This window comes from Arachis ipaensis, chromosome B4 (assembly GCF_059453495.1).
Source record: "Arachis ipaensis isolate K30076 ecotype BB chromosome B4, ASM5945349v1, whole genome shotgun sequence".
In the NCBI taxonomy this organism is placed as follows: domain Eukaryota; kingdom Viridiplantae; phylum Streptophyta; class Magnoliopsida; order Fabales; family Fabaceae; genus Arachis; species Arachis ipaensis.
Window position 1 is genome coordinate 31215832 of NC_142439.1, and position 26227 is coordinate 31242058.

The 26227-nt window shown below is 39.1% G+C and overlaps 1 protein-coding gene and 2 non-coding genes across 3 annotated transcripts; 2 read left to right on the top strand and 1 right to left on the bottom strand.

The window, feature by feature from the left end:
• The first annotated feature begins 3994 nt into the window (after nucleotides 1-3994).
• LOC110271011 (uncharacterized) lies at nucleotides 3995-5982 on the top strand. The gene is made up of 3 exons (XM_088485765.1): nucleotides 3995-4422; nucleotides 5088-5262; nucleotides 5592-5982. The coding sequence occupies exons 1-3, from the start codon at nucleotides 4399-4401 to the stop codon at nucleotides 5624-5626; spliced, it is 234 nt and encodes a 77-aa protein (XP_088341891.1). The 5' UTR covers nucleotides 3995-4398; the 3' UTR covers nucleotides 5627-5982.
• Nucleotides 5983-8159: 2177 nt separating this feature from the next.
• On the bottom strand, nucleotides 8160-8267 carry LOC148567084 (small nucleolar RNA R71). The gene has a single exon (XR_015881594.1). It is a non-coding gene; the product is annotated as a small nucleolar RNA R71 (small nucleolar RNA).
• An 8201-nt stretch (nucleotides 8268-16468) lies between these two features.
• On the top strand, nucleotides 16469-16576 carry LOC148567085 (small nucleolar RNA R71). Its single transcript, XR_015881792.1, has one exon. It is a non-coding gene; the product is annotated as a small nucleolar RNA R71 (small nucleolar RNA).
• The last annotated feature ends 9651 nt before the right edge of the window (nucleotides 16577-26227 follow it).

The window sequence follows — 26227 nt, forward strand, 5'->3', positions numbered from 1 at the left end:
CCGACTGTGAAACCCTCTCCAAATAACCTTGTAAGGCCTACTGCTTCTTCTTCTAGCTCATGCATTTGTATTTTTTCGAATTTCACATCCAATTTTGTGTTATTTATTCTGTTACTCACTTTCTGTAATCACTGTTCGTGGAAGAAGACTAGTTCAATTTCGAATGTAGTAGTTGATCATAGTTCTTCATGGTGGTGTTAATTAGATTGATAGCCAGTGATGCATGCTTCTCAAGCACGAGACAAAGCAGAGGTAGAGACGGCAGACAGCACAAACTCAAGGTTGGATATGCAACCCTAATTTTGTTGCAACCTGGGAATGTGAAAGATGGTTGACATGGAGGATATTGGCGAGTCAAGAATTGTTATAAGATATGCGTTGCAAGTATAGTTCTTAACCAACCAGAAATCCGCTTATCAATTTAGAAGGGTGTCACAAAAATTAAAATTAAAATACTGGGAGTATGAATCCCAGGTCGTCTCCCAACGAGTTGCAGAAAGGTGTGCTATTTTATTAATCAGATGTTTTCAAAATGGTTTGAGTTGAATAAACAGGAAATTAAATTAGAGAAATTAAATAATTTAAATAAAGCCTTGACTGGGAGTAGATTAGTTGGAAGCCCTATTCTTGTTGAAGTACTCTCAAGATTAATTGATAATTGAAGGTTGTTCTGTTTAGTTATCCCTTACTAGGTAAGGAAAAGTCAAACAAGTTGGAATGCTACTTCTATTCACAAGTTCCAACCCACTCAATTAAAAGGGATTGGTGTCAGTGACTAGAGGGTAATCCAACAATAAACCCAATTACAATTTTTCTTTTGAGCATTCCAACTCAAGGGTTCCTTTCAATCAACTCCCCATCAAGTTAGGAAACTACTCGCTCATTGTGAATGTAGAATTCATAACATAGGAAAGGGAACTAAAGAAAGACATGATAAATAAAAATCAAAGAAATCAATTAGAAATAAAAGTAATTCTTGTATTAATAAATTCTAAAATAATCCAATAATAAAATTGAGTAAATTAAAGGACATGGAAAAGTAGAGCCAAGTAAAGAAAACGAACTAGAATGACGAAGTTTTGATGAGGTAATAACTATTCTCAATATCCCAATGCAAAAAGCAATAGAAATAAAATCCTAAGAACTATGAATGTGTAGAGAGAAAACCTAGAGGAGGAGTAAAACTAGATCTAAAAACTAAAATTGTGTAGAATGAATGTTGTTGTTAGTTTCTGCATGTTCTCTGGCTCTAGTCTGCTTTTTTGGGCCGAGAACTGGGTCAAAGCAGGGCCCAAAATCGCCCCCAGCGAATTCTGCAGATTATGCAGATCGCGCACGTCACGCGATCGTGTCATTCATGCGAACGCGTCATTCGGCGTTTTGCCCTACCACGCGAGCGCGTCGTCCACGCCTCCGCGTCACTTGTGCTATTCCAATCCGCGCGGTCGCGTGAGCCATGTAGCCGCGTCACTGCGGTTTCCTCTCTTTCGCGCGGTCGCGTGAGCCATGTGACCGCGTCACTTCTCGCTGGTCATCTCCTTAATTTCTTGTGTTCCTTCCATTTTTGCAAGCTTCCTTTCCAATCTCCAACTCATTCATGCCCTATAAAGCCTGAAACACTTAACACACAGATCACGGCATCGAATGAATAAAAGAGAATTAAAATACATAATTAAAAGTCTCTAGGAAGCAAGTTTTCAATCATGTAATAATTTTAGGAAGAAAATATAAATGCATGCTAATTATATGAATAAGTGGGTAAAGATCATGATAAAACCACACAATTAAACACATTATAAACCATAAAATAGTGGTTTATCAATGGTGTGTGATGAGCGGATAATTTATACGCTTTTTGGCATTGTTTTTAGTATGTTTTTAGTATATTTTAATTAGTTTTTATTATATTTTTATTAGTTTTTATTTAAAAATCATATTTCTGGATTTTACTATGAGTTTGTGTGTTTTTCTGTGATTTCAGGTATTTTCTGGCTGAAATTGAGGGACCTGAGCAAAAATCTGATTCAGAGGCTGAAAAAGGACTGCAGATGCTGTTGGATTCTGACCTCCCTGCACTCAAAGTGGATTTTCCGGAGCTACAGAAGCCCAATTGGCACACTCTCAATTGTGTTGGAAAGTAGACATCCTGGGATTTCCAGCAATATATAATAGTTCATATTTGCCCGAGATTTGATGGCCCAAACAGGCGTTCCAAGTCAGCTCAAGAATTCTGGCGTTTAACTCCAAAACTGGCACAAAAGCTGGAGTTAAACGCCCAAACTGGCACAAAAGCTGGTGTTTAACTCCAAGAAAAGTCTCTACACATGGAAGCTTCAATGCTTAGCCCAAGCACACACCAAGTGGGCCCGAAAGAAGATTTTTGCATTAATTACTGATTTCTGTAACCCTAGGCTACTAGTTCTCTATAAATAGGACCTTATACTATTGTATTTTCATCTTTGATAAGTCTTATGCTATCTTAGACACGTTTGGGGCTGGCCTCATGGCCATGCCTAGACCTTGTTCTAATGTATTCTCAACGGTGGAGTTTCTACACACCATAGATTAAGGTGTGGAGCTCTGCTGTTCTTCATGAATTAATACAATAGTACTGTTGTTTTTGTATTCAACTCAAGTCTATTTCTTCTCCAAGATATTCATTCATTCTTCAACTTGATGAATGTGATGATCCGTGACACTCATCATCATTCTCACCTATGAACATGTGCCTGACAACCACCTCTATTCTACTAGCAATAGCTTGAATGCGTATCTCTTGGGTTTCTAATCTAAGATTGGAACCTTCGTGGTATAGGCTAGAATTATTGGCGGCTACTCCTGAGATCCGGAACGTCTAAACCTTGTCTGTGGTATTCTGAGTAGGATCTGGGAAGGAATGACTGTGACGAGCTTCAAACTCGCGATTGTGGAGCGTGTGACAGACGCAAAAGGATCAATGGATCCTATTCCGACATGATCGAGAACCGACAGCTGATTAGCCGATGTTGTGACAAAGCATCAGGACCATTTTCACTGAGAGGACGGGATGTAGCCATTGACAACGGTGATGCCCAACATAAAGCTTGCCATGGAAAGGAGTATGAATGATTGGAAAAAGGCAATAGGAAAGCAGAGGTTCAAGGGGAACAAAGCATCTTCATACGCTTATCTGAAATCCACCAATGAATTACATAAGTATCTCTATCTTTATTTTATGTTTATTTTCATCACCTTAAACTCCATAACCATTTGAATCCGCATGATTGAGATTTACAAGATGACCATAGCTTGCTTCAAGCCGACAGTCTCCGTAGGATCGACCCTTACTCACGTAAGGTTTATTACTTGGACGACCCAATGCACTTGCTGGTTAGTTGTGCGGAATTGTGACAAAGTGTGATTCACGTTTGAGAGCTCCAAGTCCTTTGGCGCCATTGTTGATGATCACAACTTCGTGCACCAAGTTTTTGGCGCCGTTGCCGGGGATTGTTCGAGTTTGGACAACTGATGGTTCATCTTGTTGCTTAGATTAGGTACTTTTCAGAATTTTTAAGAATGGATTCTAGAGTTTCAAGGTGATGTTCTTATCATCACAAAAGCTGATTGATTCTCATCAATTTAGCTGCTGAATGTAATGTCCTGCTGAAGCTTGGCCAGACATGTCTAATCTTTTTAGACTGAAGCTTTAGACTAACATTGCATGATTCCTGGTAGGGGTGTTCAAAACCGATCCGGACCGAACTAAACCGACGAATCGAACCGAAAAAACCGAAAACCGAATTAACCGAAAATCGAAAAAATCGAAAAAAACTGATTTTGCTGTTTTTTGTCCGGTTCGGTTCGGTTTTCGGTTTTAAATATGAAAACCCTAACCGAACCGAACCGAACCGAACCGAACCGGTTAGTAAAAAAACCCTAAACGTTTACTAACCCACCCCCATGGCCCCACACGCGTGACACGCCCATACCCCCTCCCCCGCTTTCAAACGAAACTGCGCGACACCCCTACCCCCCCAAACGAAACTGCGCCTAGCCGTCTACCCTAACCCCCAAATCCACAATCCATAGTTCCATACCCTAACCTTCAGGCTTCAGTACTCATCGCTCCCTCTTCTCCAAATCTCCACACCTGCCGGCTGCCGACCTGCGCCCAGCCAGCCAACCACCACTCCCTCTTCAGTATTCATCGCACCCAGCCACCCACCATCGCTCCCTCTTCAGGCCAACACGAAGCCACGCCGTCGCACATCAGGTCAAGACGAAGCCACCACCGACCGACTCGACATGGCAGCACAGCACCACGCCGCCGCCGTTGAGACACCACCACCCTAACCCATCAGTTCAACCCAGCACGACAGCACCTCCCAATCTCCCACTCAGCCTTCCTCCCAAGTCAATATGGAGCCCGAGCCACCGATTCAGGTAATGTTTACCATTTGCATTCTGTTCATTAGTGTTGATTTGTTGCTACTGTTGATTTGTTGATTTGTTGCTAAGTTTTGTTGCTGGCTCAGTGTTGAACTTCTTACACTATGTGAAAAATAACAAAATAGTTGAGGAGAAAAAGATGAACTACGTGCAATTGGCCGAGTAGACACGACTAACAAATTTGATCTTCAAAATTAATATTTTTGAATTTATAATTTTTTAAATTTCATATATTTGACCACCAATTTTATATATCTGAGTATCTGACCACCAATTTTTGGCTAAGTTTTGTTGATTTGTTCATTAGTGTAAGTATTAATGGTTCAATTTTTGGCTAAGTTTTGTTGCTGGCTCAGTGGCTTGCTGTTTAATGGTTGAATATATTGGAAATGTCCTGCTTGGCGCTTGCTGCGTTGCTGTTTAATGGTTCATGTTATTGTTGTTTAATGGTTCATTATATTGGAAATGTCCTGCTTGCTGCCTTGCTGTTGCTGGTTGCTGATTAATTGTTGAATGTTGATAACTTGGTAATTTATTTGTTGAATGCTGATTAAATGTTGAATGTTGATAACTTGCTGATTAATTGTTGTGCAGTTTATTGCTGGTTATTAATTTATTTGTTGTTGTGTTTCTGGCCTTGATTTATTGTATTTATGTAGTTTGACGCCAGTTCAAGTGAGAATATGGGCGAATCCGGATTGCCGCCAGTTTCTCTTCCGAATGAATCCACAAGCATCAGATCTCCGAGTGCATTGTTCAGTGCTGGTTCTGTGCTTAATGATTTAAACTTCAGCTGCTTGTTTATTGCTGGTTCTGTGCTTGATTTAAACTTCAGTTGAGTTTATTGCTTTTGTTGAGGACTTGTTGGAATCAGTTTATTGATGCTGGAATATTGTTCAGTCTATTTTATTTTTTCAATCTATTTTATTGTTCAGTTTATTGAAATCAGTTTATTGTTCATTTTATTGTTCATATTATTGATGCTGGAATATTGTTGGAACAAGTCACACTTTGATCTTCAATTATTCTTACTAGATGTCAAGTGTAATTTCTAATATAATATCTTCTTTGAGCATAAGGTGGTGTTATGGTGTAGTTGATTTACCAAATTATCATAATTTCTTAGCTGATTTATTATATTTCCATTGATTTTTGAATTGTAGGGCTCATGTTTGGGGCAGTTTTGCTTATGTTATGAAGGGCGTAAGCATGTCATTGAAACAACTTATCTTAGAGATTATGGCATCATGGATGGTGACCAGGCTAGTGAATGTTTAGGCTTACAATTTCAGTGAGGGGAGCTGGAATGCTGGATTGATGTCATTGTTACCCTGTTAATCCATTCATCTCAATGTCTGTTGTACTTACTCCATTCCTCTTGACTCATGATATCTATATATTCAATTCTGATACATTGTTAGTTTGTTACCCTGCTATTAATCCATTCATCTCAATGTCTCTTTATTATTAGAATGTATAACTAGATTAGAATGCTTTTCTACTAGTGCTATATTATTATTATTATTATTATTATTATTATTATTATTATTATTATTATTATTATTATTATTATTATTATTATTATTATTATTAGCTATTGTGTATTTGTGTTTGTGGATTTCAATATTATGACTTGTGAAATAATATGGTAGTATTTTTTTTAATTGATTGAAAAAACCGAACAAACCGAACCAAACCAAACCGAATTTAATTGGTTTGGTTTGGTTCGGATGACTTCGAGAAAAAAACCGAACCAAACCGAACCGCACTTTAATTAAACGATCGGATCGGATGACTTTTCTCTCAAAAACCGAACCAAACCGCACCGCGAACACCCCTAATTCCTGGAATTCTTATTAAAAGTTTTGATTCTCTTTATTTTCTTTTCCATATAAGTTTTGAAAATCACAAAAAAATTTATAAAATCATAAAAATCAAAAATATTTTATGTTCCTTGTTTGAGTCTAGTATCAATTTTTAAGTTTGGTGTCAATTGCATGTTTTTATTCTTCTTGCATTTTTCGAATTTATATATATTGTTCTTCATTGATCTTCAAGTTGTTCTTGATGATTTCAGTGCTCTGATCTTTAAATTCTCTTGTTTTGTGTGTTTTGTTGTTTCTCATATGCATTCTCAATTTGTTAGTGTCTCTTATATGAAAATATTTAAGTTTGGTGTCTTGCATGCATTGTTCATTTGATCTTAGTTGCATTTTTTGTTATTTCTCATCATTAAAAATTCAAAAATATTTTCAAAATTGTGTCTTTTCAAGTCAATAATACAGAGAATTGAAGATTCAGAACATTCAGCAGAGGAATCAAACAGAAAAAGCTGGGCATTCAAAACGCCCAATGAAGAAGGAAAACTGGCGTTTAAACGCCAGCCAGGGCACCTGGCTGGGCGTTTAACGCCCAAAAAGGTAGAGTTTTGGGCGTTAAACGCCAGAATGGGCACCATTCTGGGCGTTTAACGCCAGGATGACACTAGAGGGAAGATTTTGTTTTTAATTCACATTTTTTTCAAGTCTTCATAATTTTTCAAAATCAAATCTTTTTCAAATCATATCTTTTCAATCATATCTCTTTCAAATCAATTTCTTTCCATTTTATATTTATTTTTACTATTTTCAAAAATCCTTGCTTCAATTAAAGATTTACTTCAAAATTTTCAAGTTGTTACTTGCCTATTAAGAAAGGATCAAACTTTAAATTTTAAAATCATATCTTTTAATTTCTTGATAGTCAAGTAATCAACTTTAATTTTAAAAATTTTCTTTTTCTAAATTGATTTTCAATCATATCTTTTCAAACATATCTTTTCAATCACATCTTTTTCAAAATTAATTTTTTCAATCATATCTTTTTCTAATTTTAAAATCTTTTTCAAAAATCACTTTATTTCTTTCCCAATCTTAGTTTTCGAAAATCTCAATCAAATTTTCAAAATTTCTTTTAATTATTTCAAAATCTTTTACTTTAATTTTCGAAAATTCTTCCCCTCTTCTCACATCCTTCTATTTAAGGGACTAACACTCCTCCTCAAGGTGCAATTCGAACCCTATCCCTCTTGATAAGTTCGAATTCTCCTCTCTCTACCTCCTCCTCCTATTCTTCTTTTCCTTTGACACCTCAAGGAATCTCTATACTGTGACATAGAGGATTTCCTACTTTCTTATTCTCTTCTCTTTCATATGAGCAGAAGCAAAGATAAAGGCATACTTGTTCAAGCTGATCCTGAACCTGAAAGGACCTTGAAGAGAAAGCTAAGAGAAGCTAAAGCACAATTCTCTTTAGAGGGCCTAACAGAGCTTTTCAAGGAAGAAGAAACAATGGCAGCCGAAAACAACAATGCCAATAATGCAAGGAAGGTGCTTGGTGACTTTACTGCACCTACTCCTGATTTCTATGGGAGAAGCATCTCTATCCCTGCCATTGGAGCAAACAACTTTGAGCTTAAGCCTCAATTAGTTTCTCTAATGCAACAGAATTACAAGTTTCATGGACTTCCATTGGAAGATCCTCATCAGTTCTTAGCTGAGTTCTTGCAAATCTGTGACACTGTCAAGACCAATGGGGTTGACCCTGAAGTCTACAGACTTATGCTCTTTCCTTTTGCTGTAAGAGACAGAGCTAGAACATGGTTGGATTCACAACCTAAGGAAAGCCTGAACTCTTGGGAAAAGCTAGTCAATGCCTTCTTGGCAAAGTTCTTTCCACCTCAAAAATTGAGTAAGCTTAGAGTGGAAGTCCAAACCTTTAGACAGAAGGATGGTGAGTCCCTCTATGAAGCTTGGGAGAGATACATGCAATTGATCAGAAGGTGCCCTTCTGACATGCTTTCAGAATGGAGCATCATAGGAATCTTCTATGATGGTCTGTCTGAACTATCCAAGATATCATTGGATAGCTCTGCTGGAGGATCTCTTTATCTGAAGAAGACGCCTGCAGAAGCTCAAGAACTCATTGAAATGGTAGCAAATAACCAATTCATGTACACTTCTGAAAGGAATCCTGTGAATAATGGGACAACTCAGAAGAAGGGAGTTCTTGAGATTGATACTCTGAATGCCATATTGGCTCAGAATAAAATATTGACCCAACAAGTCAATATGATTTCTCAGAGTCTGTCTGAAATGCAAGCAGTAACAGGCAGTACTAAGGAAGCTTCCTCTGAAGAAGAAGCTTATGATCCTGAGAACCCAGCAATGGAAGAGGTGAATTACATGGGAGAATCCTATGGAAACACCTATAATCCTTCATGGAGAAATCATCCAAATCTCTCATGGAAGGATCAACAGAGACCTCAACAAGGTTTCAACAACAACAATGGTGGAAGAAACAGGTTTAGCAATGGCAAGCCTTTTCCATCATCTTCTCAGCAACAAACAGAGAATTCTAAGCAGAGCCATTCTGACTTAACAACCATTGTCTCTGATCTAATCAAAACCACTCAAAGTTTCATGACTGAAACAAGGTCCTCCATTAGAAATTTGGAGGCACAATTGGGTCAGCTGAGTAAGAAAATTACTGAACTCCCACCTAGCACTCTCCCTAGCAATACAGAAGAGAATCCAAAAAGAGAGTGCAAGGCCATAACCACATCTCACATGGCCGAACATGGAGAGGAGGAAGAGGCAGTGATTCCCACTGTGGAAGACCTTAATGGACGTCCACTGATCTCCATGGAATTCCCTAATGAGGAACCATGGGAATCTGAGGCTCAGACTGAGACCATAGAGATTCCATTAAATTTACTTCTACTATTCATGAGCTCTGATGAATATTCCTCCTCTGAAGAGGATGAAGATGTTACTGAAGAGCAAGTTGCTAAGTATCTTGGAGCAATCATGAAGCTAAATGCCAGGTTGTTTGGTAATGAGACTTGGGAAGATGAACCTCCATTGCTCATCAAAGAACTGGATGACTTGACTAGGCAGAAATTATCTTTGAAGAGACAAGATCCTGGAAAGTTCTCAATACCTTGTACCATAGGCACCATAACCTTTGAGAAGGCTCTGTGTGACCTAGGGTCAAGTATAAACCTCATGCCTCTCTCTGTAATAGAGAAGCTAGGGATCATTGAGGTACAAGCTGCAAGAATCTCACTAGAGATGGCAGACAATTCAAAGAAACAGGCTTATAAACTTGTAGAGGATGTCTTGGTAAAGGTTGAAGACCATTACATCCCTGCTGATTTCATAGTCCTAGAGACTGGGAAGTGTATGGATGAATCCATCATCCTTGGCAGACCCTTCCTAGCCACAGCAAAAGCTGTGATTGATGTTGACAGAGGAGAATTGATCATTCAAGTGAATGGAGACTCCCTTGTGTTTAAAGCTCAAGGATATCCCTCTGTCACCATGGAGAGGAAGCACGAAGAGCTTCTCTCAATACAGAGTCAAACAGAGCCCCCACAGTAAAACTCTAAGTTTGGTGTTAGGAGGTTCCAACATTGCTCTGAATATCTGTGAGGCTCTGGTGCACGAAATTGTGATGTCCAGGCTCGAACAATCCCTGGTAATGGCTCCAAAGCTTGGTGCTTTGATCTTAATTCATAATTGTCACAACTTCGATACAACTAACCAGCAAGTGCACTGGGTCGTCCAAGTAATACCTTACGTGAGTAAGGGTCGAATCCCACGGAGATTGTTGGTATGAAGCAAGCTATGGTCACCTTGTAAATCTCAGTCAGGCGGATATAAAGTGATAATGGTGTTTTCGAATATATAATAAAATAGAGATAGAGATACTTATGTAAATCATTGGTAGGAATTTCAGATAAGCGAATGGAGATGCTTTTCGTTCCTCTGAACCTCTGCTTTCCTGCTATCTTCATCCAATCTGTCTTACTCCTTTCCATGGCTGGCTGTATGCAAGGGCATCACCGTTGTCAGTGGCTACATCCCCTCCTCTCAGTGAATAATATGCTCACGCACCCTGTCACGGCACGGCTATTCATCTGTCGGTTCTCGATCATGCTGGAATAGGATTCACCCTCCTTTTGCGTCTGTCACTAACGCCCAGCACTCGCGAGTTTGAAGCTCGTCACAGTCATTCAATCATTGAATCCTACTCGGAATACCACAGACAAGGTTTAGACTTTCCGGATTCTCTTGAATGCCGCCATCATTCTAGCTTATGCCACGAAGATTCTGGTTAAGAGATCTAAGAGATACTCATTCTAGCTTATTTCATGTAGAACAGAAGTGTTTGTCAGGCACGCGTTCATAACGGAGAAGGATGATGAGCGTCACACATAATCATCACCTTCATCACGTTCTTGGGTGCGAATGGATATCTTAGAAGCGAAATAAGATGAATTGAATAGAAAACAGAAGTACTATGCATTAATCTTTGAGGAACAGCAGAGCTCCACACCTTAATCTATGGAGTGCAGAAACTCTACCATTGAAAATACATAAGTGAAAGGTCCAGGCATGGCTGAGATGGCCAGCCCCCTTGATCTAAGAACAATGCGTTCAAAGATGATCCTAAGATCCTAAGATGATCAAAACGATGCCTAATACAATAGTAAAAGGTCCTATTTATAATAAACTAGCTACTAGGGTTTACATGAGTAAGTAATTGATGCATAAATCCACTTCCGGGGCCCACTTGGTGTGTGTTTGGGCTGAGCCTGAGTGTTGCACGTGCAGAGGCCATTTGTGGAGTTGAACGCCAGTTTCGGTGCCAGTTTGGGCGTTCAACTCTGGTTTTGGATCCTTTTCTGGCGCTGGACGCCAGATTTGGGTAGAAAGCTGGCGTTGAACGCCAGTTTACGTCGTCTATTCTTGGCCAAAGTATGGACTATTATATATTGCTGGAAATCCCTGGATGTCTACTTTCCAACGCAATTGGAAGCGCGCCATTTCGAGTTCTGTAGCTCCAGAAAATCCACTTTGAGTGCAGGGAGGTCAGAATCCAACAGCATCAGCAGTCCTTCTTCAACCTCTGAATCTGATTTTTGCTCAAGTCCCTCAATTTCAGCCAGAAAATACCTGAAATCACAGAAAAACACACAAACTCATAGTAAAGTCCAGAAATGTGAATTTAACATAAAAACTAATGAAAACATCCCTAAAAGTAACTAGATCCTACTAAAAACATACTAAAAACAATGCCAAAAAGCGTATAAATTATCCGCTCATCACAACACCAAACTTAAATTGTTGCTTGTCCCCAAGCAACTGAAAATCAAATAGGATAAAAAGAAGAGAATATACTATAAATTCCAAACTATCAATGAAACAGAGCTTCAATCATATGAGCGGGACTTATAGCTTTTTGCCTCTTGAATAGTTTTGGCATCTCACTTTATCCATTGAAGTTTAGAATGATTGGCATCTATAGGAACTTCAGATTTTGAATAGTGTTATTGACTCTCCTAGTTCAGTATGATGATTCTTGAACACAGCTTCTTTATGAGTCTTGGCCGTGGCCCTAAGCACTTTGTTTTCCAGTATTACCACCGGATACATAAATGCCACAGACACATAATTGGGTGAACCTTTTTAGATTGTGACTCAGCTTTGCTAAAGTCCCCAATTAGAGGTGTCCAGGGTTCTTAAGCACACTCTTCTTTTGCTTTGGACCTTGACTTTAACCGCTCAGTCTCAAGTTTCACTTGACACCTACACGCCACAAGCACATGGTTAGGGACAGCTTGGTTTAGCCGCTTAGACCAGGATTTTATTCCTTTAGGCCCTCCTATCCACTGATGCTCAAAGCCTTGGGATCCTTTTTATTTGCCCTTGCCTTTTGGTTTTAAGGGTTATTGGCTTTTTCTGCTTGCTTTTTCTTTTTCCTTCTTTTTTTTTTTTTGCCTATTTTTTTTTCTTTCTTTTTTTTTTCTGCAAGCTTTGTTTTTTTTTTTTGCTGCTTTTTCTTGCTTCAAGAATCATTTTTATGATTTTTCAGATTATCAAATAACATGTCTCCTAGTCATCATTCTTTCAAGAGCCAACATATTTAACATTTTTAAACAACAACTTCAAAAGACATATGCACTGTTCAAGCATACATTCAGAAAACAAGAAGCATTGTCACCACATCAATATAATTAAGCTAAGTTCAAGGATAAATTCGAAACTCATGTACTTCTTGTTCTTTTGAATTAAAACAGTTTTCATTTAAGAGAGGTGATGGATTCATAGGACATTCATATCTTTAAGACAAAGTTACTACTACTAATGATCATGTAATGAAGACACAAACATAGATAGGCACATAACATAGAAAACGAAAAACAGAAGAAATAAGAACAAGGAATGAATCCACCTTAGTGATGGTGGCGTTTCCTTCTTGAGGAACCAATGATGTCCTTGAGCTCTTCTATGTCTCTTCCTTGTCTTTGTTGCTCCTCCCTCATTGCTTTTTGATCTTCTCTTATTTCATGGAGCATGATGGAGTGCTCTTGATGTTCCACCCTTAGTTGTCCCATATTGGAACTCAATTCTTCTAGGGAGGTGTTGATGTGCTCCCAATAGTTTTGTGGAGGAAAGTGCATTTGAGGCATTTCCGGAATCTCATGGTGATGAGGTTCTTGCGCCTCTTGAGCTCCATGACTGGGCTCTCTTGCTTGCTCCATCTTTTTCTTAGTGATGGGCTTTTCCTCTTTAATGAGGATATCTCCCTCTATGTCAATCCCAGCTGAATTGCATAGGTGGCAAATGAGGTGAGGAAAGGCTAACCTTGCCATAGTGGAGGACTTGTCAGCCACCTTGTAGAGTTCTTGAGGTATAATCTCATGAACTTTCACCTCTTCTCCAATCATGATGCTATGGATCATGATGGCCCGGTCTATAGTAACTTTAGACCAGTTGCTAGTGGGAATGATTGAGCATTGAATAAACTCCAACCATCCTCTAGCTATAGGCTTGAGGTCCAATCTTCTTAGTTGAACCGGCTTGCCTTTGGAGTCAATTTTCCATTGAGCTCCTTCTACACATATGTCCATAAGGACTTGGTCCAACCTTTGATCAAAGTTGACTCTCCTTGTGTAGGGGCGTGCGTTCTCTTCCATGTATGGCAAGTTGAACGCCAACCTCACATTCTCCGGACTAAAATCTAAGTATTTCCCCCGAACCATTGTAACATAGTTCTTTGGATCCGGGTTCTTACTTTGATCATGGTTCTTGGTGATCCATGCATTGGCATAGAACTCTTGAACCATTAGGATGCCGACTTGTTGGATGGTATTTGTTAGAACTTCCCAACCTCTTCTTTGAATTTCATGTCGGATCTCCGGATACTCATTTCTTTTGAGTTTAAAAGGGACCTCAGGGATCACCTTCTTCTTGGCCACAACATCATAGAAGTGGTCTTGATGGGCTTTAGAGATGAATCTTTCCATCTCCCATGACTCGGATATGGAAGCTTTTGTCTTCCCTTTCCCTCTTCTAGAGGATTCTCCGGTCTTGGGTGCCATCAATGGTAATGGAAAAACAAAAAAGCTAAGCTTTTACCACACTAAACTTAGAATATTGCTCGCCCTCGAGCAATAAACAAAAGAATAGAAGAAGAAGAAGAAATATGGAGAGGGAGAGGGAGATGTGGTTTCGGCCAAGGAGAGTGTAGAGGGGTGTGTTGTGTGAATTTGATGAAGAATGGAGGTCTTTATATAGGGAAGGGAGGGGGGTTAAGTTTCGGCCATATGGGTGGGTTTGGGTGGGAAATTGGTTTTGAATTTTGAAGGTAGGTGGAGTTTATGAGGTAGGTTTATGGGGAAGAGTGGGTGGATGTGAGTGGTGAAGAGGTGATGGGGAAGAGAGTTTGAGGTGATTGGTGAAGGGTTTTTGGGTAAGAGTGTTTATGGGGTTGTGTGAAAGAGAGTGGTGAGAAGAAGTGAGTGGAGGTAGGTGGGGATCCTGTGGGGTCCACAGATCCTGAGTGGATCCTGTGGGGTCCACAGATCCTGAGGTGTTCAAGGATTTACATCCCTGCACCCATTAGGCATGAAAAAATGCCTTTGTATCCAACTCTGGGCGTTCAGCGCCAGGTTGGTGGCCATTTTGGGCGTTCAACGCCCATCTGTGTGCCATTTCTGGCGTTGAACGCCAGAACCATGCCTGTTCTGGCGTTCAGCGCCCAGAAGCTGCCCATTTTGGGCGTTCAGCGCCAGAACCATGCTCTGTTCTGGCGCTGAACGCCAGACAGATGCTCCTCCAGGGTGTAATTTTTCTTCTGCTGTTTTTGATTCCGTTTTCAATTTTTATATTTATTTTGTGACTCCACATGATCATGAACCTAAGAAAACATGAAAAACAATAAAAATAAGAATTAGATAAACATTGGGTTGCCTCCCAACAAGCGCTTCTTTAATGTCAATAGCTTGACAGTGGGCTCTCATGGAGCCTCACAGATGTGCAGAGCTTTGTTGAGACTATCTAACACCAAACTTAGAGTTTGGATATGGGAGTTCAACACCAAACTTAGAGTTTGGTTGTGGCCTCCCAACACCAAACTTAGAGTTTGACTGTGGGGGCTCTGGTTGACTCTGCTTGGAGAGAAGCTTTTTCTGCTTCCTCTCCATGGTTGCAGAGGGAGATCCTTGAGTTTTAAACACAAGGGAGTTCTCATTCCATTGAAGGAATATTTCGCCTCTGTCAACATCAATTACAGCTCTTGCTGTGGCCAGGAAAGGTCTTCCCAGGATGATGGATTCATCCTCTTCCTTTCCAGTATCCAGGACTATGAAATCAGTAGGTATGTAAAGGCCCTCAACCTTTACTAATACATCTTCTACCTGTCCATAAGCCTGTTTTCTTGAGCTGTCTGCCATCTCTAGTGAGATTTTAGCAGCTTGCACCCCATAGATTCCCAGTTTCTCTATTACAGAGAGGGGCATGAGGTTTATTCCTGAACCAAGGTCACACAGAGCCTTAAAGATCATGGTGCCTATGGTACAGGGTATTATGAACTTTCCAGGATCCTGTCTCTTCTGAGGCAATGTCAGTTGATCCAGATCACTTAGTTCATTGATGAACAAGGGAGGTTCAACTTCCCAAGTATCAATGCCAAATAATTTGGCATTCAGCTTCATGATTGCACCAAGAAACTTGGCAGTTTGCTCTTCAGTAACATCCTCATTCTCTTCAGAAGAGGAATACTCATCAGAGCTCATGAAGGGCATAAGGAGGTTCAATGGAATCTCTATGGTCGCTAGATGAGCCTCAGAGTCCTTTGGTTCCTCAGAGGGAAGCTCCTTATTGACCACTGGACGTCCCAGGAGGTCTTCCTCCTTGGGATTCACGTCCTCTCCTCTCCTCACAGGTTCGGCCATGGCGCTTATGTCAATGGCTTTGCACTCTCCTTTTGGATTCTCTTCTGTATTGCTTGGGAGAGTACTAGGAGGGATTTCAGTGATCCTTTTACTCAGCTGGCCCACTTGTGCTTCCAGATTTCTAATGGAAGATCTTGTTTCATTCATGAAACTTACAGTGGCCTTAGATAGATCAGAGACTAAGTTTGCTAACTTAGAAGTATTTTGTTCAGAGTTCTCTGTCTGTTGCTGAGTTGATGATGGAAAAGGCTTGCTATTGCTAAACCTGTTTCTTCCACCATTATTAAAGCCTTGTTGAGGCTTTTGATCATTCCATGAGAAATTTGGATGATTTCTCCATGATGAGTTATAGGTGTTTCCATAAGGTTCACCTAAGTAATTCACCTCTGCTATTGCAGGGTTCTCAGGATCATAAGCTTCTTCTTCATAAGAAGCCTCTTGAGTACTGTTGGATGCAGCTTGCATTCCATGCAGACTCTGAGAGATCATATTGACTTGCTGAGTCAATATTTTATTCTGAGCCAATATGGCATTCAGAGTATCAACCTCAAGAACTCCCTTCTTCATAGGCGTCCCATTACTCACAGGATTCCTTTCAGAAGTGTACATGAACTGGTTATTAGCAACCATGTCAATGAGTTCTTGAGCTTCTGCAGGCATTTTCTTTAGGTGAATGGATCCACCTGCAGAAGTGTCCAGTGACATTTTTGATAGCTCAGATAAACCATCATAGAATATATCCAGGATGGTCCATTCTGAAAGCATGTCAGAAGGACACTTTTTGGTCAACTGTTTGTATCTTTCCCAAGCTTCATAGAGGGATTCACCTTCTTTCTGTCTGAAGGTTTGAACATCAGCTCTAAGCTTGCTCAGCTTTTGAGGAGGAAAGTACTTGGCTAAGAAAGCCGTGACCAGCTTATCCCAAGAGTTCAGGCTGTCTTTGGGTTGAGAATCCAACCATAATCTAGCTCTGTCTCTTACAGCAAAAGGGAAAAGCATGAGCCTGTAGACTTCAGGATCTACTCCATTAGTCTTAACAGTATCACATATCTGCAAGAATTCAGTTAAGAACTGAAAAGGATCTTCAGATGGAAGTCCATGAAACTTGCAGTTCTGCTGCATCAGAGAAACTAACTGAGGTTTCAGCTCAAAGTTGTTTGCTCCAATGGCAGGGATGGAGATGCTTCTTCCATGTAAATTGGAATTAGGTGCAGTAAAGTCACCAAGCATTCTCCTTGCATTGTTGTTGGGTTCGGCTGCCATCTCCTTTACTTGTTCGAAATTTTCAATCAAGTTGTCTCTGGATTGTTGTAATTTAGCTTCTCTTAATTTCCTTTTCAGAGTCCTTTCGGGTTCTGGATCAGCTTCAACAAGAATGCCTTTTTCTCTGTTCCTGCTCATAAGAAAGAGAAGAGAACAAGAAAAGAAGAGGAATCCTTTATGTCACAGTAAAGAGGTTCCTTATTGTTAGTAGAAGAAAAGAAGAAGAAATTCGAACACAGATAGAAGAGGGGGTTCGAATTTGGTGATGATGTGAGGAAGAGATGTTAGTAAATGAATAAATAAATAAAATAAGATGAGAGAGAAGGAGGGAATTTTCGAAAATTAATTTTGAAAAGGAGTTAGTGATTTTTGAAAATAGTTTTTGAAAAATGTTAGTGATTTTCGAAAATTCAAATTTTAAAAATTAAAATAATTAATAAATTAAAAAGAAATTTTGAAAAAGGGGGAAGATATTTTCGAAAATGAGAGAGAGAGAGTTAGTTAGGTGATTTTGAAAAAGATAAGAAACAAACAAAAAGTTAGTTAGTTAGTTGAAACAAATTTTGAAAGGATAAGAAGTTAGGAAGTTAGAAAAGATATTTTGAAAAGATATTTTTGAAAAAGATAAGATAAGAAGATATTTTTGAAAAGATATGATTGAAATTGATTTTGAAAAAGATTTGATTTTTAAAATCTCAATTAATGACTTGATTCATAAGAAATCACAAGATATGATTCTAGAACTTAAAGTTTGAATCTTTCTTAACAAGCAAGTAACAAACTTGAAATTTTTGAATCAAAACATTAATTGATTATGTTATTTTCGAAAATTTGATATAAAAATAAGAAAAAGATTTTTGAAAAATATTTTTGGAATTTTCGAAAATAACTAAGAATTTTGAAAAAGATTTGATTTTTGAAAAAGATTTTGAAAAAAAATAAGATTTTCAAATTGAAAATTTGATTTGACTCATAAGAAACAATTTGATTTTAAAAATTTTTGAAAAAGTCAATCAAATTTTCGAATTTTATGAGAGAAAAAGGGAAAGATATTTTTTTTGATTTTTGAATTTTTATGATGCAAGAGAAAAACACTAAAAAGATGCAATGCATGAAATTTTTAGATCAAAACAATGAATGCATGCAAGAATGCTATGAATGTCAAGATGAACACCAAGAACACTATGAATGTCATGATGAACATCAAGAACATATTTTTGAAAAATTTTTAATGCAAAGAAAACATGCAAGACACCAAACTTAGAATTCTTCAATGCCTAGACACCAAGAATTCAAGAATGCATATGAAAAACACTATACAACACAAAACAAAAAAATCATCAAGATCAAACAAGAAGACTTACCAAGAACAACTTGAAGATCATGAAGAACACTATGAATGCATGAGGTTTTCGAAAAATGCTAGATGCATATGCAAGTGACACCAAACTTATGATATGACTCAAGACTCACACAAGAAACAGAAAATATTTTTGATTTTTATGATTTTCTAATTTTTTGGATTTTTTTTTTCGAAAATTATATGAAAAGGGAAAATAAGGATTCAAAAATTTTTAATATGAATTCCAGGAATCTTGCATTCTTAGTCTAAAGCTTCAGTCCAGGAATTAGACATGGCTTAATAGCCAGCCAAGCTTTCAAAGAAAGCTCCAGTCCAAAACACTAGACATGGCCAATGGCCAGCCAAGCTTCAGCATTTAACACCAGAGTATGTTGCTCTTGATAACAAATTGCTGCTCATCATTTATCAAGTATGTAACTTACCTCTGATGGTTTGGAAGCCTCAGTCCAAAGGAATTTAGACATGGCTTTACAGCCAGCCAGGCTTCACATGCTTCATGAAACACTAGAATTCATTCTTAAAAATCTTGAATAAAATTTTTGAAAACATTTTTATTTTTTTCGAAAACAGATGAGAGATTTTTGAAAATATATATATATATATATATATATATATATATATTTTGAAAAATTTTTTAAAACAAAACGAAAAGAAAATTACCTAATCTGAGCAACAAGATGAACCGTTAGTTGTCCAAACTCAAACAATCCCCGGCAACGGCGCCAAAAACATGGTGTTGTTGCCGGGATTGGGATCTCAGACGATTCTAGGCGCCAAACAGGAACAATTAAGTCCCCGGCAACGGCGCCAAAAACTTGGTGCACGAAATTGTGATGTCCAGGCTTGAACAATCCCTGGTAATGGCTCCAAAGCTTGGTGCTTTGATCTTAATTCATAATTGTCACAACTTCGATACAACTAACCAGCAAGTGCACTGGTTCGTCCAAGTAATACCTTACGTGAGTAAGGGTCGAATCCACGGAGATTGTTGGTATGAAGCAAGCTATGGTCACCTTGTAAATCTCAGTCAGGCGGATATAAAGTGATAATGGTGTTTTCGAATATATAATAAAATAGAGATAGAGATACTTATGTAAATCATTGGTAGGAATTTCAGATAAGCGAATGGAGATGCTTTTCGTTCCTCTGAACCTCTGCTTTCCTGCTATCTTCATCCAATCTGTCTTACTCCTTTCCATGGCTGGCTGTATACAAGGGCATCACCGTTGTCAGTGGCTACATCCCCTCCTCTCAGTGAATAATATGCTCACGCACCCTGTCACGGCACGGCTATTCATCTGTCGGTTCTCGATCATGCTGGAATAGGATTCACCCTCCTTTTGCGTCTGTCACTAACGCCCAGCACTCGTGAGTTTGAAGCTCGTCACAGTCATTCAATCATTGAATCCTACTCGGAATACCACAGACAAGGTTTAGACTTTCCGGATTCTCTTGAATGCCGCCATCATTCTAGCTTACGCCACGAAGATTCTGGTTAAGAGATCTAAGAGATACTCATTCTAGCTTATTTCATGTAGAACAGAAGTGTTTGTCAGGCACGCGTTCATAAGGGAGAAGGATGATGAGCGTCACACATAATCATCACCTTCATCACGTTCTTGGGTGCGAATGGATATCTTAGAAGCGAAATAAGATGAATTGAATAGAAAACAGAAGTACTTTGCATTAATCTTTGAGGAACAGCAGAGCTCCACACCTTAATCTATGGAGTGCAGAAACTCTACCGTTGAAAATACATAAGTGAAAGGTCCAGGCATGGCCGAGATGGCCAGCCCCCTTGATCTAAGAACAATGCGTTCAAAGATGATCCTAAGATCCTAAGATGATCAAAAAGATGCCTAATACAATAGTAAAAGGTCCTATTTATAATAAACTAGCTACTAGGGTTTACATGAGTAAGTAATTGATGCATAAATCCACTTCCGGGGCCCACTTGGTGTGTGTTTGGGCTGAGCCTGAGTGTTGCACGTGCAGAGGCCATTTGTGGAGTTGAACGCCAGTTTACGTCGTCTATTCTTGGCCAAAGTATGGACTATTATATATTGCTGGAAAGCCCTGGATGTCTACTATTATATATTCCTTCTTCAACCTCTGAATCTGATTTTTGCTCAAGTCCCTCAATTTCAGCCAGAAAATACCTGAAATCACAGAAAAACACACAAACTCATAGTAAAGTCCAGAAATGTGAATTTAACATAAAAACTAATGAAAACATCCCTAAAAGTAACTAGATCCTACTAAAAACATACTAAAAACAATGCCAAAAAGCGTATAAATTATCCGCTCATCAGGCTCCATGAGAGCCACTGTCAAGCTATTGACATTAAAGAAGCGCTTGTTGGGAGGCAACCCAATTTTTACTTATCTATGTTAAATTTCTATTTTCTTTTGTTATTTTATGTTTTCTGTAGGTTGATGATCATGAGAAGTCAGAAAAATAATTGAAAAAGCAAAAACAGAAGGAAAAATAGAATGAAAAATAGAACACCCTGGAGGAGAAACTTACTGGCGTTTAAACGCCAGTAAAGGTAGCAGAATGGGTGTTAAACGCCCAATCTGGCACCATTCTGGGCGTTTAACGCCAGAAATGGGCACCAGACTGGTGTTTAACATCAGGAATGGGCAAGAAGCTGGCGTTAAACGCCAGAAATAGGCAGCAGCCTGGCGTTTAACGCCAGGATTGGCAGAAAGGGGCGTTTTGCACGCCACTTGGTGCGGGGATGAGATATCCTTGACACCTCAGGATCTGTGGACCCCATAGGATCCCCACCTACCCCACCACTCTCTCTCTTCTTCACCCATTCACCAATCACCTCAATACCTCTTCCCCAAAAACCCCTCACCTATCAAATCCCACCATTCTCTTCACCACTCACATCCATCCTTCATAAAACCCCACCTACCTCACTATTCAAATTCAAACCACTTTTCCTCCCAAACCCACCCTCTATAGCCGAACCATACACACCCCTCTCACCCCTATATAAATCCATCTTCACTCCTTCATTTTCACACAACCTAAACACCACTTCTCCCCCTTGGCCAAAACACAAAGCCCACTTCATCTCCTCTATTTCTTCTTCTTATACTCTCTTCTTTCTTCTGTTGCTCGAGAACGAGCAACCTTCTAAGTTTGGTGTGGTAAAAGCTAAAGCTTTTTATTTTTCTATAACCCTTTATGGCACCAAAGGCCGGAGAAACCTCTAGAAAGAGGAAAGGGAAGGCAAAAGCTTCTACCTCCGAGTCATGGGAGATGGAGAGATTCCTCTCAAGGGTGCATCAAGACCACTTCTATGAAGTTGTGGCCAAGAATAAAGTGATCCCCGAGATCCCTTTCAAACTCAAAAAGAATGAGTATCCGGAGATCCAGCATGAGATCCGAAGAAGAGGTTGGGAAGTTCTCACCAACCCCATTCAACAAGTTAGAATCTTAATGGTTCAAGAGTTCTATGCCAATGCATGGATCACCAAGAACCATGATCAAAGTGTGAACCCGGAGCCCAAGAATTGGCTTACAATGGTTCGAGGGAAATACTTGGATTTTAGTCTGGAAAATGTAAGGTTGGCATTCAACTTGCCCATGATGCAAGGAGATGCACACCCCTACACTAGAAGGGTCAACTTTGATCAAAGGTTGGACCAAGTCCTCATGGACATATGTGAAGAGGGCGCTCAATGGAAGAGAGATTCAAGAGGGAAGCCAGTTCAACTAAGAAGGCATGACCTCAAGCCCGTGGCTAGGGGATGGTTGGAGTTCATCCAACGCTCAATCATTCCCACTAGCAACCGTCCGAAGCTACTATAGACCGGGCTATCATGATACATAGCATCATGATTGGAGAGGAAGTGGAAGTTCATGAGGTTATATCCCAAGAACTCTACAAGGTGGCGGACAAGTCCTCTCCTTTGGCAAGGTTAGCCTTCCCTCATCTCATTTGTCACCTTTGTAATTCGGTTGGAATTGACATAGAGGGAGACATTCTCATTGATGAGGACAAATCCATCACTAAGAAAAGGATGGAGAAAACAAGAGAACCTCATCAAGAGCATGAGGAAATTCCTCATCATGAAATCCCTGAGATACCTCAAGGGATGCATCTTCCTCCACAAAACTATTGGGAGCAAATCAACACCTCCCTAGGAGAATTAAGTTCCAACATGGGACAACTAAGGGTGGAGCACCAAGAGCATTCCATCCTCCTCCATGAAATTAGAGAAGATCAAAGAACCATGAGAGAGGAGCAACAAACGCAAGGAAGAGACATTGAGGAGCTCAAGCACTCCATAAGATCTTCAAGAGGAAGAACAAGCCGCCATCACTAAGGTGGACCCGTTCTTTAACTTCCTTGTTCTTTATTTTCCCGTTTTTCAAAAATTATGCTTTATGTTTATCTATGTTTGTGTCTTTATTACATGATCATTAGTGTCTATGCCTTAAAGCTATGAAAATGAATCCATCACCTTTCTTAAATGAAAAATGTTTTTAATTGAAAAAGAAAAAGAAGTGCATGAATTTCAAATTTTAAAACAGTTTAATTATTTTGATGTGGTGGCAATATTATTGTTTTTCTGAATGAATGCTTGAACAGTGCATATTTTTGAAGTTGATTGTTTATGAATGTTAAAATTGTTAGCTCTTGAAAGAATGATGGGAAAAGGAGAAATGTTATCTGATGATCTGAAAAATCATAAAATTGATTCTTGAAGCAAGAAAAAGCAGTGAAAAGCTTGCAACAAAAAAAAAAGAAAAGCAAGCAGAAAAAGCCAATACCCCTTTAAACCAAAAGGCAAGGGTGATAAAAAGGATCCAAGGCTTTGAGCATCAGTGGATAGGAGGGCCCACAAGAATAAAATCCTGGCCTAAGTGACTAAACCAAGCTGTCCCTAACCATGTGCTTGTGGCGTGAAGGTGTCAAGTGAAAACTTGAGACTGAGCGGTTAAAGTCGAGGTCCAAAGCAAAAAGAAGAGTGTGCTTAAGAATCCTGGACACCTCTAATTGGGGACTCTAGCAAAGCTGAGTCACAATCTGAAAAGGTTCACCCAGTTATGTGTCTGTGGCATTTATGTATCCGGTGGTAATACTAGAAAATAAAGTGCTTAGGGCCACGGCCAAGACTCATAAAGTAGCTGTGTTCAAGAATCAACATACTTCACTAGGAGAATCAATAACACTATCTGGATTCTGAATTCATATAGATGCCAATCATTCTGGACTTCAAGGGATAAAGTGAGATGCCAAAACTATTCAGAAGCAAAAAGCTAAAAGCCCCGCTCATCTAATTAATACTGATCTTCATAGATGTTTTTGGAATTCATTGTATATTCTCTTCTTTCTATCCTATTTGATTTTCAGTTGCTTGGGGACAAGCAATAATTTAAGTTTGGTGTTGTGATGAGTGGATAATTTATACGCTTTTTGGCATTATTTTTAGTATGTTTTTAGTATATTTTAATTAGTTTTTATTTAAAAATCATATTTCTGGACTTTACTATGATTTTGTATGTTTTTCTATGATTTCAGGTATTTTTTGGCTGAAATTGAGGGACCTGAGCAAAAATCTGATTCAGAGGCTGAAAAAGGACTGCAGATGCTGTTGGATTCTGACCTCCCTGCACTCAAAGTGGATTTTCTGGAGCTACAGAAGCCCAATTGGCACGCTCTTAATTGCATTGGAAAGTAGACATCCTGGGATTTCCAGCAATATATAATAGTCCATACTTTGCCCGAGATTTGATGGCCCAAACAGGCGTTCTAAGTCAGCTCAAGAATTCTAGCGTTTAACTCCAAAACTAGCACAAAAGCTGGAGTTAAACGCCCAAACTGGCACAAAAGCTGGCGTTTAACTCCAAGAAAAGTCTCTACACATGGAAGCTTCAATGCTCAGCCCAAGCACACACCAAGTGGGCCCGGAAAAAGATTTCTGCATTAATTACTGATTTCTGTAACCCTAAGCTACTAGTTCTCTATAAATAGGACCTTATACTATTGTATTTTCATCTTTGATAAGTCTTATGCTATCTTAGACACGTTTGGGGCTGGCCTCATGTCCATGCCTGGACCTTGTTCTTATGTATTCTCAACGGTGGAGTTTCTACACACCATAGATTAAGGTGTGGAGCTCTGCTGTTCTTCATGAATTAATACAAAGTACTATTGTTTTTCTATTCAACTCAAGTCTATTTCTTCTCCAAGATATTCATTCGTTCTTCAACTTGATGAATGTGATGATCTGTGACACTCATCATTATTCTCACCTATGAACATGTGCCTGACAACCACCTCTGTTCTACTAGCAATGGCTTGAATGCGTATCTCTCGGGTTTCTAATCTAAGATTGGAACCTTCGTGGTATAGGCTAGAATTATTGGCGGCCATTCCTGAGATCCGGAATGTCTAAACCTTGTCTGTGGTATTCTGAGTAGGATCTAGGAAGGGATGACTGTGATGAGCTTCAAACTCGCGATTGTGGGGCGTGTGACAGACGCAAAAGGATCAATGGATCCTATTCTGACATGATCGAGAACCGACAGCTGATTAGCCGATGTTGTGACAGAGCATCAGGACCATTTTCACTGAGAGGACGGGATGTAGCCATTGACAACGATGATGCCCAACATAAAGCTTGCCATGGAAAGGAGTATGAATGATTGGAAAAAGGCAATAGGAAAGCAGAGGTTCAAGGGGAACAAAGCATCTTCATACGCTTATCTGAAATCCACCAATGAATTACATAAGTATCTCTATCTTTATTTTATGTTTATTTTCATCACCTTAAACTCCATAACCATTTGAATCCGCCTGACTGAGATTTACAAGATGACCATAGCTTGCTTCAAGCCGACAGTCTCCGTGGGATCGACCTTTACTCACGTAAGGTTTATTACTTGGACGACCCAGTGCACTTGCTGGTTAGTTGTGCGGAATTGTGACAAAGTGTGATTCACGTTTGAGAGCTCCAAGTCCTTTGGTGCCATTGTTGATGATCACAACTTCGTGCACCAGTGTGTCTCCAAGATGCTTCTACAGAAAATATGCCATCTTTTACATGTCGAAGACAAAGACCAACCCGAGTAGGCTATTTTTTGGATGCCCATTATTAAAGGTAAGATCGCAATTCTTCATGTATGGATACTAAGTTTATGCTAAAATTGGATTAAATTGTGATTTATTGGATTGGAGGTTTAAACCCTGGATTTTGCTCATTTTTCCATGGTCAAGTTGTTGTGGATATGATTTTGGAATGTTGGGAATGTCCTGATAATTGGATATGAAAAATGATTTGATTTCGTAAGCTATTTGATGTTGAATTGGGTTGATCTTGTAGATGATTTAATATTGGAGCTGGTTAATTTTGAAAAAAAGATTGAGGTTTGGAAAAAAGTTTACTTATTGGAAATAAATCTAATTAGATAAATAAATTAATTTTGAAATGATTTAACATCGAACCTGATTTGATATCAAAACTAGTTTAAAAATTAGAAAGAATTTTTGAGAATTTGAGTTTAGGGATTAATTACAGTGATATATGTGGATTATATTGAATAAGAGTGTTTTGTACCAACATATATTCATTGTGTTCAATTCGATTTAGGTGAAACAACCATATTGCAAATTCTTTGTGTGGGTTGATGAACACATTGTGAGACTCAGAGGCGTGGTGCCAATTAGGACATTGGGTGACAACAAGCCGAATGATGATGAAGAACATTTCAGGAAAAAAGAATTGGAGAACATGATGGCTGATCTAGAGGAAAGAATAATAAACCTAGAGCAGAGAAAAAGCATTAACTGTTGTGGCAAGGGCTTAAAGCAATTATCAAGTAATGCAAGTAATTCGAATGATTTTGGCACTCAAGAAGTGGTCTCAGG

What these genes read in the sequence shown, in the direction of transcription:
- LOC110271011 (XM_088485765.1), top strand. Translation starts at nt 4,399, where the DNA reads ATGGAGCCCGAGCCACCGATTCAG. An exon ending in AGCCCGAGCCACCGATTCAG is followed by an intron (nt 4,423 to 5,087) that starts GTAATGTTTACC and finishes GTATTTATGTAG; the next exon opens with TTTGACGCCAGTTCAAGTGA. An exon ending in TGTGCTTGATTTAAACTTCA is followed by an intron (nt 5,263 to 5,591) that starts GTTGAGTTTATT and finishes TTTGAATTGTAG; the next exon opens with GGCTCATGTTTGGGGCAGTT.